The sequence below is a fragment of the Pestalotiopsis fici genome (genome assembly GCF_000516985.1).
Source record: "Pestalotiopsis fici W106-1 unplaced genomic scaffold PFICI_Scf_8, whole genome shotgun sequence".
NCBI classification, from domain to species: Eukaryota; Fungi; Ascomycota; class Sordariomycetes; order Amphisphaeriales; family Sporocadaceae; genus Pestalotiopsis; species Pestalotiopsis fici.
The window spans coordinates 685853-698471 of record NW_006917098.1 but is presented as its reverse complement, the minus strand read 5'-3'; the positions used below and the strand labels follow the sequence as shown (position 1 = coordinate 698471).

At 52.2% G+C, this 12619-nt stretch overlaps 4 protein-coding genes across 4 annotated transcripts; 1 reads left to right on the top strand and 3 right to left on the bottom strand.

The window, feature by feature from the left end:
- Positions 1-81: 81 nt before the first annotated feature.
- PFICI_10916 (uncharacterized protein) lies at positions 82-1031 on the bottom strand (the record flags this gene model as incomplete). Its single annotated transcript, XM_007839497.1, has 2 exons — positions 82-402; positions 534-1031. The coding sequence occupies 2 exons, from the start codon at positions 1029-1031 to the stop codon at positions 82-84; spliced, it is 819 nt and encodes a 272-aa protein (XP_007837688.1).
- Positions 1032-1978: 947 nt separating this feature from the next.
- Positions 1979-4755, bottom strand: PFICI_10915 (uncharacterized protein; the record flags this gene model as incomplete). The annotated part of the gene is made up of 2 exons (XM_007839496.1): positions 1979-4494; positions 4551-4755. 2 exons carry the CDS (start codon positions 4753-4755, stop codon positions 1979-1981), a joined length of 2721 nt encoding a protein of 906 aa, XP_007837687.1.
- A 581-nt stretch (positions 4756-5336) lies between these two features.
- Positions 5337-9866, bottom strand: PFICI_10914 (uncharacterized protein; the record flags this gene model as incomplete). The annotated part of the gene is made up of 11 exons (XM_007839495.1): positions 5337-6654; positions 6708-6822; positions 6876-7006; positions 7058-7443; positions 7494-8274; positions 8330-8403; positions 8460-8632; positions 8701-8763; positions 8817-9473; positions 9533-9754; positions 9809-9866. The coding sequence occupies 11 exons, from the start codon at positions 9864-9866 to the stop codon at positions 5337-5339; spliced, it is 3978 nt and encodes a 1325-aa protein (XP_007837686.1).
- An 864-nt stretch (positions 9867-10730) lies between these two features.
- On the top strand, positions 10731-12594 carry PFICI_10913 (uncharacterized protein; the record flags this gene model as incomplete). The annotated part of the gene is made up of 6 exons (XM_007839494.1): positions 10731-10946; positions 11023-11154; positions 11216-11460; positions 11518-12125; positions 12181-12253; positions 12321-12594. 6 exons carry the CDS (start codon positions 10731-10733, stop codon positions 12592-12594), a joined length of 1548 nt encoding a protein of 515 aa, XP_007837685.1.
- Positions 12595-12619: the final 25 nt, after the last annotated feature.

The following is a 12619-nucleotide window of genomic DNA, read 5'->3' as shown; positions in this document are numbered from 1 at the left end:
ATAAATATAGACAGTTTAGAATCGAAGACGTCCTCATTCCCAGCGCCAGAACTGTGTGCACACATACACACGCCATCTCTTTTACAAACGGTACGGAGTCGGGTAATCGCTGACCACGTACGACTTGAGACTAGTCGTGCCGTTCATGGCCTGGGCAATGGCCTCGGCGAAAGCCTGGGCGCTCAGGTCGGCGCCCGTGGGGCTCGTGTGCGTGTGGTCGTTGGGGTACAGGGCATTGGTCGCGCTGTTGCCCAGCTTGGCGTACATGTTGGCCACGGCCTGGAAGTGGTCCACAAAGGTGACGCTCGAGCTGGCGAGGGCCGTCGTCGCCGTCTTTTGGTAGCCCACGAAGCGCGGGGCCGAGTAGACGTACGAGCCCGTCTCCCAGAGGTTGTTGGGGGTCTAGTTGAATTAGTTTCGTTAGCGATTTTGTTTGGGTGAGTGTATATTGCTGTGAATTCTTGCAGAGCTTGTCGTTTTGTAGACATGCTTAAAGTACAACCAAATATGAAAGAAGGGGACTGGGTTCTTACCTGCGAAGACAGAATGACAGTGGCGCCCTTTGCAGTCATCAACTTGGCAGCCTGAATGACATAGTAGACAAAAGTGTAGACAGTCGCGCCCGTGCTGTCCGAGACACATGTCTCGGTCCCGGCGCCGGGGCAGTCGGAGCGGCCATTGTCACTGGACTCGGGGGAGCCGCCATCATTATGGCCAAACTCGATGACGACGATATCGCCCGAGGTGACGGCGGCAGCGACCGAGGCGAAGCGGCCCTCGTCCCAGTACGAGCGCGCCGAGCGGCCGCCGATGGCATTGTTGACCGTCGTGATGGTGACGTAGTCGCCAATGTACTGGCCCCAGCCGTCCGTGTCGCCGTCGTTGGCCCCGTTCTTGGCCATTGTGCTGTCGCCGCACAGGTAGAGGGTCGGCGTGGCCCGGGGCGCCAGCTCGGCGTCGACGGGCGTGGGCGATGCCGCGACGTGCAGCGCGCTGAGGGCCAAAGCCAGCAGGGGAGATGCAAACTTCATTTTTGCTGAAACGAACGAGAAATAATAACAAAAAATTTGGTGACAATGAAAGTAAAGCCTGGACGGTCTCTTGTTTCGAGTTTCGAATAAGCTGGAAAATATTATAGGGCCGGCCTTGGTGAGTATAACAACCTCGTTGGTGGTACAGGTAGTATGTACAGTATAAAACGAACGACTAGTGGTCAATCTTATAATGCGACGATCATCATCAAATCTGTAGCCCGGGGACGGGGGTGACAGAGTATAAGAAAGTTCAAAAAAAGGAATGGTGGCACGGGACCTGCACGCATGCACGAATATGCACGAATCTACCGACCAGATCTATGCCGAGATACCCTTTGAGGAATCCGGGGCCCAGCTCCGTTCGACCGCCGGGGGTTTTCTTGTCGCGGGCCCCCCAGTGTAACGCTGGGCGTGGGAATGTTTCCACCAGTCAATCCATGGTAAAAAAAAAAGAGATGAACTAGGGGCCAGGGGGGACCCCAATCCATATCCACCAAGTCGAAACAAGAACGGGCACGACTCGACTTCAGATAGATTTTTTACCACAAATCGCAAGTAATCTAGCCTTGTCATCAGTGACACCTGCGCAAACAATGCTCGGTCATAAAATTCTCTTCCTGGTGAGCCAAGCGCCGAGCGTCGCGTTCGTCCGATCGCCCCAACTGCGGCCGAGCCGCATGACATTAGCGAAGATGCTTCTCCTCACACCATCCCATCTATTACAAGGTTACCGTCTCCTGAGACTGCCTACTTGCTCTTGGCAGAATCCATACCGAATGCTTCAGCGTGTCATGCCATGACCCTTCATCAGTCACCAGCTGGGCGTGGGCCCTATAATGGTTGCTACATATAGCAAACAAGCATGCAAGAGCTAGAATAGGCTCCTCCTTATTCAAAATTGACTTTGATTTGACATGTACAAAGCGACTCTATCAACTCCAAGTCTATGCCGCCATGATCACATCACCATCTGTGCCATCCGTAATGTTCATATCGCCCAGACTTGGCGCAAGACTGTCCATCTCTTGCAGGGTATACTCGACCAAATAACTCTCATCCACTAGTTCCTCCATTCTCTTATAATGCCTTTCCGTGTAAACCTTGAGGGCGTTCAGGACCTCCTTTAAACTCTTCTGACCACGGGCACCCTTTACGGACAAGTTGGAAAACTTTGATGCGGGATAACTCCTCACGAGAGCGCCAAGAATCCGCTGTGCTACGTGCGCCGTCCTTGCGTTCGTGTTCCAGTCTCGTAATCTCAAGAGAAGCATAAATAGCTGCTCATCAGACAAGCTGGCCAATACTTTATCCACAGCCAGCAGTCCTGTGAGGCTGCCAGCTTCGGGCGTCTTTGTGTTGATTACGCTCGTGAACAATGAAAGCAAGCGACCGGGGTGGTTGAGCTGCAGCGCTAGCACAATGGCCTCTCGGTATGAGCCAGCGTGTATGTGGTTTTGAAGCTCCTGCTCCTGCTCAATCAATTTCAATTGCTCTTGGGTGGCAGCAACTTGTGTTTCCGAAGAAGTGTCTTTCCAGAAAGTGACAGTCGAATCTCCACTTCCCGACACAATCATGTTTGTCTGCCGTTGCACTGCGAGAGCCCAAACTCGGTCTTCATGGTTGTCCAGAGTGCACTCGGTCTCACCGCTGTTGGCGTCCCAAACCTTGACAAGGCCATCACCGGCTGCACTGGCAAATAGGGTGGGTTTCTTCGATCGCTCTTCATTAGATGGTATGTTCAGCCACACTACCTTGAGAACACTGTTGGTGTGGCCTTCAAACGTTCTCAAACATGTATAGTCTGTCAAACTCCAAAGCTTGACAGTCTTATCACCACTGCCAGTGATCATGGCACCCTTTCCAGCCACGGGGCCCTGTTCGCCTTGAATGATAGGGGTATTCGAGGGAGCGAAACTGACGGACCACACACCTCTGCGGTGGCCGCGCAGAATACCCTGGACTTCACCCTCTTGCGTAGACCAAATTTTGACTGTGCGGTCCTGAGAAGCAGAAGCAAACAGTTGCGACGAAGGATTCACATCGATGGCGTTGATATCCTTGTCGTGAGACTTGCGGGTATACACTGCGCGAAGACCCTTCTTGGTGCCCTGTGACTCACGTGGGATCTCCCATTTCTTGATGGTCTGGTCCTGTGATCCTGTGATCAGGAAAGCGGGCGGGTGGCTCAAAGGGTCAGTAAATGCCTTTGAGCCTTCCTGCGGTCTCGTTCGCGGGAATGCCACAGCACCAATCGATTCAGCGTGTCCGGAAAAGACGGCGTGACATGTGTAGGAATTGTTGGCGGGGTCAATTTTCCAGACACGAGCAGTGTTGTCCTTGGCTCCTGTTGCGACCCAGTGTCCTGACCAATCCACGTCAAGTGAAATGATGATTTCTTCGTGACCCTTGAGAAGCGCAACGTCTTGTCCAAAATATTCCGACGAAACCATGGCGCCGGAACCAGGCTCGGTGACTGAGACCAATCTGATGTCTTCAGAGTTTGTAGCCAGGGCCATCATGGAGGAGTCTGGAAGAAGATACTGGAGGTCGATAATCTCGTCGTGGGTACCGGATATCCTTCTGAATGGCTCTGGGATCTGCGAGCTGGACTCTTTGGTGGGCGGGTGGTAAAGAGCCAATGTGTGGTCAACTTGGAGCAAAATGATAAAAGGCAACTCGGGTCTCGAGAGGGCGCCCACGATCGCCTCGGGTTCGGCCTTTGCGTTTTGCTCCTTGGTGAGCTCCCGACCCGTCTCCGTGTCCCAGTAGCGTAGACAACCATTGGATCCAGCCGTGTATGTGATGCTTCCCTCGGCAACAAAACCAACAGTCTCAACCAACTCGAAACTTGGGACAACTTTTCGTACTTTCCACGATCGAACGTCCCACCAGATAATTGTCTTGTCGCGACCTGCGGACACCAAGACATCCTGCTCGGGGGAGTAATCCAGTCCTTGGACATCTGACACGTGCGACTCGAGGTTTGCCACAACGCTGCGCTTGTGCAAGTCCCAGACGCGAACCTTGCCGTCCTGGCTACCAGAAGCAAGTCGGAATCTAGAAGTCACTGACTCCTCCTCGGCCGACTCATCTGCCGCGGTCTGTGACTTTCGCCTCTTCTTCTTGTCGTCCTTTGCATTACTCGGCTCAAGGGCCTTTTTCGAGTTGGCGGCCACTTCAAAGAAATGCAGCGCAGACACAAGAACGCTGGGCCCTCTGAAGGTGTGGGTAATGTAACCGCCGGCAATGTCCCAGACCTTTATTCCACCGTCGGTTCCGCCCGTCGCAAGAAGAGTTCCAGTTCGGTCGACAGCGAGAACCATGACGGGTGTCGCATGAGGCTTCAGGGTTCGCAGGAGTTGGTGGCTAATGGTGCTGTTCGTTTCGGACGACTTCAATGAGTAAATGCGCATGGACAAGGATCGCGAGCACACAATGAGGTGAGATCCGGATGGTGTTACTGTTTCTAGTCAGTATGATCGAGACATGACTCCCATATTGAAAACATTGACATACTCGTGAGAGTGGAAATCTGCTCTCCATCTCCCTCAACCTTTCCCAGGTGCTTCCCCGTCTTCAGGTCGGTGAAAACGACATCCTCTCCCAAGGTCGTCGCCAGGACGCGGGCGCCATTGTCCAGACCAATTGCGCCACCAGTGAAGATGGGCCTGATGACCTCGGCCGCCTCAAAGGTGGTCTTGAAGGGCGATTTGCTGGTCATTGCGGGCAAACAGTAACAAGAACGAAAGGCGAGAGTTTGCTGCTGGGAAATGCTCCCTTCAGGTACATTGAAAAGCTTCCAGTGGAAATACTGGGTAGCCCGAGGCGGGATGCGACTCCCAAATTTTTTGCTTATCTCTTATCGGTGCCTGTGGTGCTTTGTACACAGCGGGGACCATTCCCCGAACCCCTGTCAGGCCTGTCAAGGCGCTAACTTACCATTGCTGTCGGGTGGATCGCCGACCTTTTAGCTTGTCTCTGGGCAGCTTCTTTACAATTTCCAGTGTGTTGAGTGCTACAGATGGTTACGACTACTCGCCTTCATGAATAGGTCTTGTATCTGCTAATGAAATCATTGATCGCCCTCTTTCTACGTGACACTTCATTTCTCAAAACTCTCCCCACAAGAACATCAAAATTTCACGAGCTCAAGAATGATGTTCACTATCTTGAACCAAACTCTATTGCATGGTGTCTCATGATAAACAGAACATCATGTCAATCAACATGGTTTTGCCGCCCCTTATGATGGCTTGATCAGTTCATCTTGCTTTGTACACACCTTGATCCTGTCAAAACATGCTAAGAGGACGCTTCTTGGGCAGCCGCATAAGCATGAAAACTACCCGTTGCGCGAGGATAGGCGATCTGACTGGCTTCCGAAGTCATCGTGGCCACCCGCTCCGTAGCATCCTCATCCTCTTCCGATATTCCCCAACCTCCACCACCAGGAGTGTGTATCACACACCGGTCGCCTTCCTTCATGTCCACCTGACCTCTACTGCCAATGTTGATCCATCTCTCCCCGCCATCCTCCGTCTTCTGGACCCAATAGTTGGCGCCCGACTCTCCATTCTCGCCGCCAAACATGCCGTTTGGTTGGTGAACCCGGCGCTCAGTGATGAGACCAAAAGTCAATGGATGACGACACTCCCAGTCGCGGATGACACCACAGCCGCCGCGGAACCGGCCGCGCCCGCCACTGCCTTTGCGTATGGAAAACTCGCGTAGGAGCACCGGGTACCGCTTTTCAATGATCTCAATGTCCGTGGTCCGCGTGTTGGTCATGTGGATCTGGACGCCGCTGGCGCCGTGCCAGGACGGGCCGGCACCCTCGCCGCCGCAGATGGTCTCGCCGTAGCCAAAGCCAAAGCCCGATTCCTCCTCGCCGCTCTCCGAGATGCAGTTGCCAAAGAATCCAAAGCAGTTCATGCATCCTTGGCTGTTGGCGGCTGCCCTAAAGGCCTTGAGGAAGAGATCAACTAGACGTTGCGATGTGAGGGTGTTTCCGCAACAGACGGCGGGCCCGGTACTGGGGTTCAAGAAGCAGTTCTTGGGCAGGATTACCTTTGTCGGGGCCAAGCAGCCTTGGTTCAGGGGGATGTCTGAACCAATGAGCAGACGCAGCGTGTAGATCAAGGCTGAGTAGGTAATGGCTGGGGGAGCATTCATATTCGACAACATCTCGCAAGTTGTGCCGGCAAAATCAAAGGTGCCGAACCCACTTTCATCAATGGTGATGGCGACTTGCATCATTGAGCCATTGTCGAGATACTCCTTGGCCTTGAGGGGCTGGGAGCCGAATTTCTTGTGGGCCGACTTGAGGTAGTTACGGACGGCAACCTCGGCGTTTTCTTGAATCTTTCGCATGTAGAAATGGACAGTGTGCTTTCCATACTCTTCCATCAGAGCGTTGATCAAGTTACTGCCTTTGGCGTTTGCTGCCACCTGGGCCTTGAGATCGGACAGATTGTCACCGAGGCGGCGGGATCCACTGCAGTTGGGATATTTGCCTGGCTCAAGGAGGATGCGCACGATACCCTCTTCGTCAAAGTGATTGTCCCTGACCAAGAAGAATGATCTAATAGCAGCACCTTCCTGCCACAGCTCCGTCGAGTCACTGGTTGAAAATCAGCAATCTGATCAGGTAGAGACTAGGCACATTGAACTTACGGCGGCATAGAGTTGCCTCGATATCCACCAATATCGAGATGATGACCTCTTGAGGCCGTGTAAAAACAGATTGTCTTGCCTTCAGTATCAAAAACGGGTGTGATGACAGTGATGTCTGCATGATTACTTAGTAAGGGCGGCCAAGTCATGGTTAATGGCGCTTCTTACCTGGTAAGTGCGTGCCACCTGATTCTGGGTGGTTCGAGACCAGAACGTCTCCGGGTCGCAGATTTCCCATGTGCAAGTTATGTTGGTATTTCACCGCGTAACTCATACTTCCCAAATGGACTGGGACGTGTCTGGCTCCTCATTAGCAGATATAGCAGATACCGGCATCACGATATACCTACGGCGCGTTTGCAACTAGCTCACCATCAGGGCTGAATATTGCGCAAGAGAAATCCAGTCGTTCCTTGATGTTCAAGGATAAACTGGTCTTTTGAAGTGTCCTGCCCATCTGTTCCGCAATGCTCATGAATCTGTGGCCAAAGATACTGAGCTTGATGGGATCGACAACCAGTTGCTGCTCTTCCTCATCCTGACGGCCCTTCTCACTCTGGAGATCAATGACTACATGGGAGCTCAGGATACGGGCTTGTGCAGTTGGAATTACGACAATTGTTTGCGTGCTGTCAATGATGATGGCTGGTCCGTCCACAACGCTTCCTGACGCTAGATTGCCTAGGCGGAAGACTTTGGTTGGTTGTGTACCTCCATTGGAGAAATACGCATCGACCTGAGTAGAGTTAGAAACCAATCATATCAACCATGACCATTCTCACTCACAGTCTTGTCTTCTCCGGTGTTTACTGCTGAAAAGGTGGTGAACTTGAGGTCAGACACGAGCTGCTCATTGCCCTGGCTGACTTCTTTGCTCTTGCCGATACCTCGAACACGCACATCGTCCACAAGTACCTTTCGATCCGCTGGGAAGATAAAAGACAGATCCCGGAGGTGCTCTCGTTCGAATGCAGATCTCCAATCTCCGTCAGCGGGCGAGGGGATCATGAAATTTGTCTCTGTTCCATGGTACCGCAGGTTGAGGTAAGCAACATGCTCAATGGATCCTTCTTGTATGCCTTGGCCGATCAATCCATCTGTGATTCTCGTCTTTAGATCGGCCATTCTGCCCTCCAGCCTGGCCAATGCATCATTGGACAGAGTCTCTGAGCTAGGCTCTTGGGCTTCCTGTACGACCTCGGCGAGGGCCATGCCGTACGCGGACAGGATGCTCGAGTATCTATGTATAATGATGCGCTGGATACCGAGCTTGTGCGCAATCTCACAAGCATGCTGACCGCCGGCGCCGCCAAACGTGGCCAGGTTGTGTTGGCTGGTTTCATATCCGCGAGCTTCCGTCAAGGCTCGGATGGGTCGGCACATGGACTCATTGGCAACGTCTACGAAGCCGTGCGCCACCTCTATCGGTTTCATTGAGCGACCGGTATCTCGGTTGATCTGCTCTGTCAGTTGTTCAAATTTCTCCTTGACAATGTCAAAGTCAAGGGGAAGATCCTCGTTTGGACCAAAGATGGCGGGAAAGTACTCTGGGATTAACCGTCCCAGGCTGAGGAAATATTAGCCATGAACATATTTATGCCGTCAACATGGAAGCGGCTTACAAGAGATTTGCATCAGTCACTGTCAAGGGCCCGCCTTTCCGGTAAGACGCCGGCCCAGGATGGGCACCAGCACTCTTCAAAAAGCATCAGCGTTTCTGGAGTTGTCGCTTGAGAATGCGATGAAACTTACGTCTGGTCCAACTTTGAAGAGGCCATCCCGCCAGAACAGCATTGAGCCACCACCAGCAGCGACCGTGTTGATATCAAGTTGCGGGGATTGGATGGCAACACCAGCAGTAGTGGTCTCAAAGACATGCTCAAATGAGCCGCCAAAGCGGCTTACATCTGTTGAGGTGCCTCCCACTACACATGTTAAGGTCACCAATTGTTCAATAATGAAGGCATGAGACGGGAAGGCTTGGGCCACTTACTGTCGAATCCCACCACGGGAGATTTCCCTTCATATGATGTACGGGCATATCCCACAACACCTCCTGTATCTCTGGGTCAGTGACCGTTTCTGACAATTTCTGAAGGCTTGACTCACCAGCCGGACCGCTCAGGATGCCCCTCAGACCACTAAAGTTCTTGTGACTGACCAGACCTCCATCGCTCTGCATAAACTCGCAACGAACGCCATCGAGATTCCCGCCGGCAAAGCCCTGCGCAAAGCCCGAGACGTAGCGCACAATCTCTGGGGTCAAGTAAGCGTCGGCCGACGCGGAACTGCCTCGAGAGATCATTTTGATCATGTTGGAACCCACCGACGACGAGGTCGAGACGTGGCTGAATCCCATGTCTCTGGCAATCTCGGCGACGCGGTTCTCGTGCGCGGGATACAGATACGAGTGCGCCAGGCATATCGCCAGGGTCTCGATGCCCCTATCCTTGACTGCGGCCAGCTTGGTGCGTACCTCGGTCTCGTCTAGAGGGCGGATAATGCGCAGCATATCACCAGTGCTTCCCCTCACGAGCTCACCGGGAACTTCGACCAATGGAGGCTTGCTAGCTCGGTTGACGTCTTCGTCGAACTGCTCGACCGTGAGCCGTTCCGAGATGGTGACGACCTCGTCGTAGAGAAGTTCCGGCTTGCGGATACCCAGCTCGAATAGTTTCGGACGGGATTGGTAGCTGATATCGAGCAGATCGCCAAAGCCTTCATTCACGACAAATGCATGTCGAGTGCCTTTTCTTTCCAAAAGCGCTACACAAAGCAGTCACATTAGTTGAAGTTTCGGCGCAGACGTCGGGTTCCAATCTTACCATTTGTTGCTACTGTAGTGCCCATTCGGATGGAATCAATAAGATCCTTGGGAATAGGTGTATGTCTGGGGATGGGCGACGACGACACGAGTTCCAGCACGCGCCGAATGCCTTCCGATGGCGCATCATCATAATTGGCGGGATCGACAGACAGTAGTTTGATCACGATATCATCACGGCCAGGAATGGATGCCCAGACATCTGTAAACGTTCCACCACGATCTGTGCTTTTCAGTCAGTCATGATTGGAACTTTGTCGGAGTGCTACTTCCTTACCAATCGCAAATTTTACGCTCTTGGGCTCAACGGCCGGGACGGGCTTGTCGACAGCCATGATGAGCTGAGATTTTGTCAATATTCATGTATACAGTCACTGGAGAGCAAGCGCCTCATGCTAAGAGGGAATCCTGGCTAAGATATACAATATACTACTCTGGAGCCGCTTTCGGTACATCCTAAACACGAGCTGCATGAGCCGTATGACGGATCTCACCATGCATACTCCAAATCACAAATTGAGGGTTCACGTCGATTCGAACTGCCTTACTTACCGATCCTTATCGTTTGCTACTCGAGCCTGCACCCGGTGCGTAGCGGCTGCATAGCAGAAAAGCCGATCACCAATGCCTATCGCTGTGCGGTGCTGGAGATGGAACAGTGCATTTAGGGGCCTATGCCTTGGATTGATACTGTGTATAGTCGGCACTCTCCCGACTTAAATATGCACGTCGCTTCGAGCTTCCCCCAAACTGTGGAGCTATCTTGAACCCCATGTTGCCCGACTGGCCATTGCGATAGTGGTTATCGTTATCCCTGTCCTTGTTGTCTACCAATTGAGCCAAGCCATTAAGACGGCCATCGTGGGCACTGTTTGCATTGCGGTGCAAGCCTAGTGTAGAGTTGTCCAGCATATCTTCATGCTGACTTTGTATGCTGCTCCACTTTGTGAGCTCGAGTGTGTGTAACACGGGTTCCTTGGAACAAGGTTAGATAGCGGGACTTTTGGGTATTTGTGACTTTATCTCGCCATGATAAGACGGATTGCCTTGGAGCGTGCTTCCGTCTCCTCTGAGTTCATGTACAAAGAGTTGACCATGTCTGTTCCGATCCTTTACAAACCAGATTCTATGGCTCTTTATCGGATGCCGAGAGACAAACTTTGTTGTGACAAGTATTGACCATTGTGATCCGATACAGCATGGCCGAAGCACTGGGAAAGGATTCCAAATTGGACCACATTCAGCCAACTGCTTCCGCTTCACAGGGCGAAACATCGGAAGCCATCAAGAATGTAGATGACAAGAATCTTGACGAGGCCGCGAGATATCTGGTAAACACTGAAGAATATGGCCCCATTACTCCAGAAAAGGAGAAGAAGATTGTCAAGAAGATTGATGCATGGATGATTCCTATTGTGAGTGGTTGCGACGATACCTGGTCTTCAAGAAATCTTTCCATCTGTGAACTAACCTGTATCACGTCGACTACAGCTTCTATTCGCTGCAACCCTTGCTGCCGTTGACAAAGTCGAGATTGGCACAGCATCACTTTACGGATTCCAAACAGACAATGGCATGGTCGGACAGCAATATAGCTGGCTCGGAAGTATACTGCCACTCGGAGTCAGTCATGCCCCCCTGTGATCTTCATACCATGCGAATATGATGGTTGATATTTTATTAGACATTGATTGGGCTTGTACCTGCTTCTTATCTGGTCCAACGCATCCCGCCAGCCCGACTACTTTGCACTGCATCGCTCTTGTGGTCCATCTTGACTGTATGCTACGCAGCATGCCGATCATGGGCTGGTTTCATGGTGCTCCGGTTCTTCTTGGGATTCTTGGAAGCGGCTATAACACCATCCCTTACCATGATTGTTGCCTCATTCTACAAAAAGGACGAGCAACCCCCTAGGAACGCAAGTAAGTAGCCGGCGACACAGTTTCCCCTCACCTTGAGCCCTACTGATTCCGAGACAGTCAGTTTTGCCTACTTTTCGTCCGTCTTTAATGGATTCTTTGCATTTGTCGTGGGCAAGATACCGGAATCCGCGCCTCTATTTAAATGGCAGTATCTCTACATCATGACTGGCTCAATCAATGTGGTCTACTCCATTGCCATGTTCTTCCTACTGCCAGACAGCCCCATGAATGCCCATTTCCTGACTGCGGAACAAAAGTTTCATGCCGTGCAGCGCCTTGCCGAGAACAGAACCGGTATCGCCAACAGAGTCTGGAAATGGGATCAAGTCGCCGACGCCTTCCTCGACCCCCGCATCTGGCTCATTGTCGTCTTCAACATTCTCATCAACATTCCCAACGGCGGTCTCCAGACGTTTGGCACCATCATCATCAACAACCTCGGCTTCGGATCGCTAGAGTCGAGTCTGTTGACCATGCCGTTTGGCATTGTGGCCACGGGTGGCGCGTGGGTCTTCAGCTACCTGGCAGCAAAATGGCACAACCGGCGAACCCTTGTTGCATCTTTGGCTCTACTGCTGCCGATTTTCGGTACTGCACTGGTATACGGATTGCCTCGAACGAATATTCCTGGCCAAATGATTGGACTTTACTTTATGTACTTTTACTGGCGTAAGTTCACTCGAGTGTAATGGTCTGCTCGCGACAATAACTCATTCCTTCGTAGCGCCCTATGTTATTGGTATATCCCTACCACAAGCCAATGTCGCTGGACACACCAAAAAGTCCATCGCTTACAGGTAAGTCTATCAAGCAGAGCGACCCCCAAAAGATCTTCAGCTGATTGAAGTTTCCCCATGGTAATAGTCTCGTCGCCATTGGCTACGCCGCCGGAAACCTCATTGGACCGCAAACATTTGTAGCGAACCAAGCGCCCAAGTACACGACGGGCGTAGTCACCATGCTGGCTTGCTACTGCGCGTCCATGGTGGTCCTGTTCGCGTACTGGGCCCTCTCGACCTATGAGAACAAGCGGCGCGACCGCAGGTACGGAAAGCCAGAGGCCGTGCATGTCGGCACCGTGGATGGTTTTGTCGATATCAGCGACTCGAAACAGGAAAACTTTCGGTACACGACATGACAGGGCGGAAGCTTTTGGCCGGTGG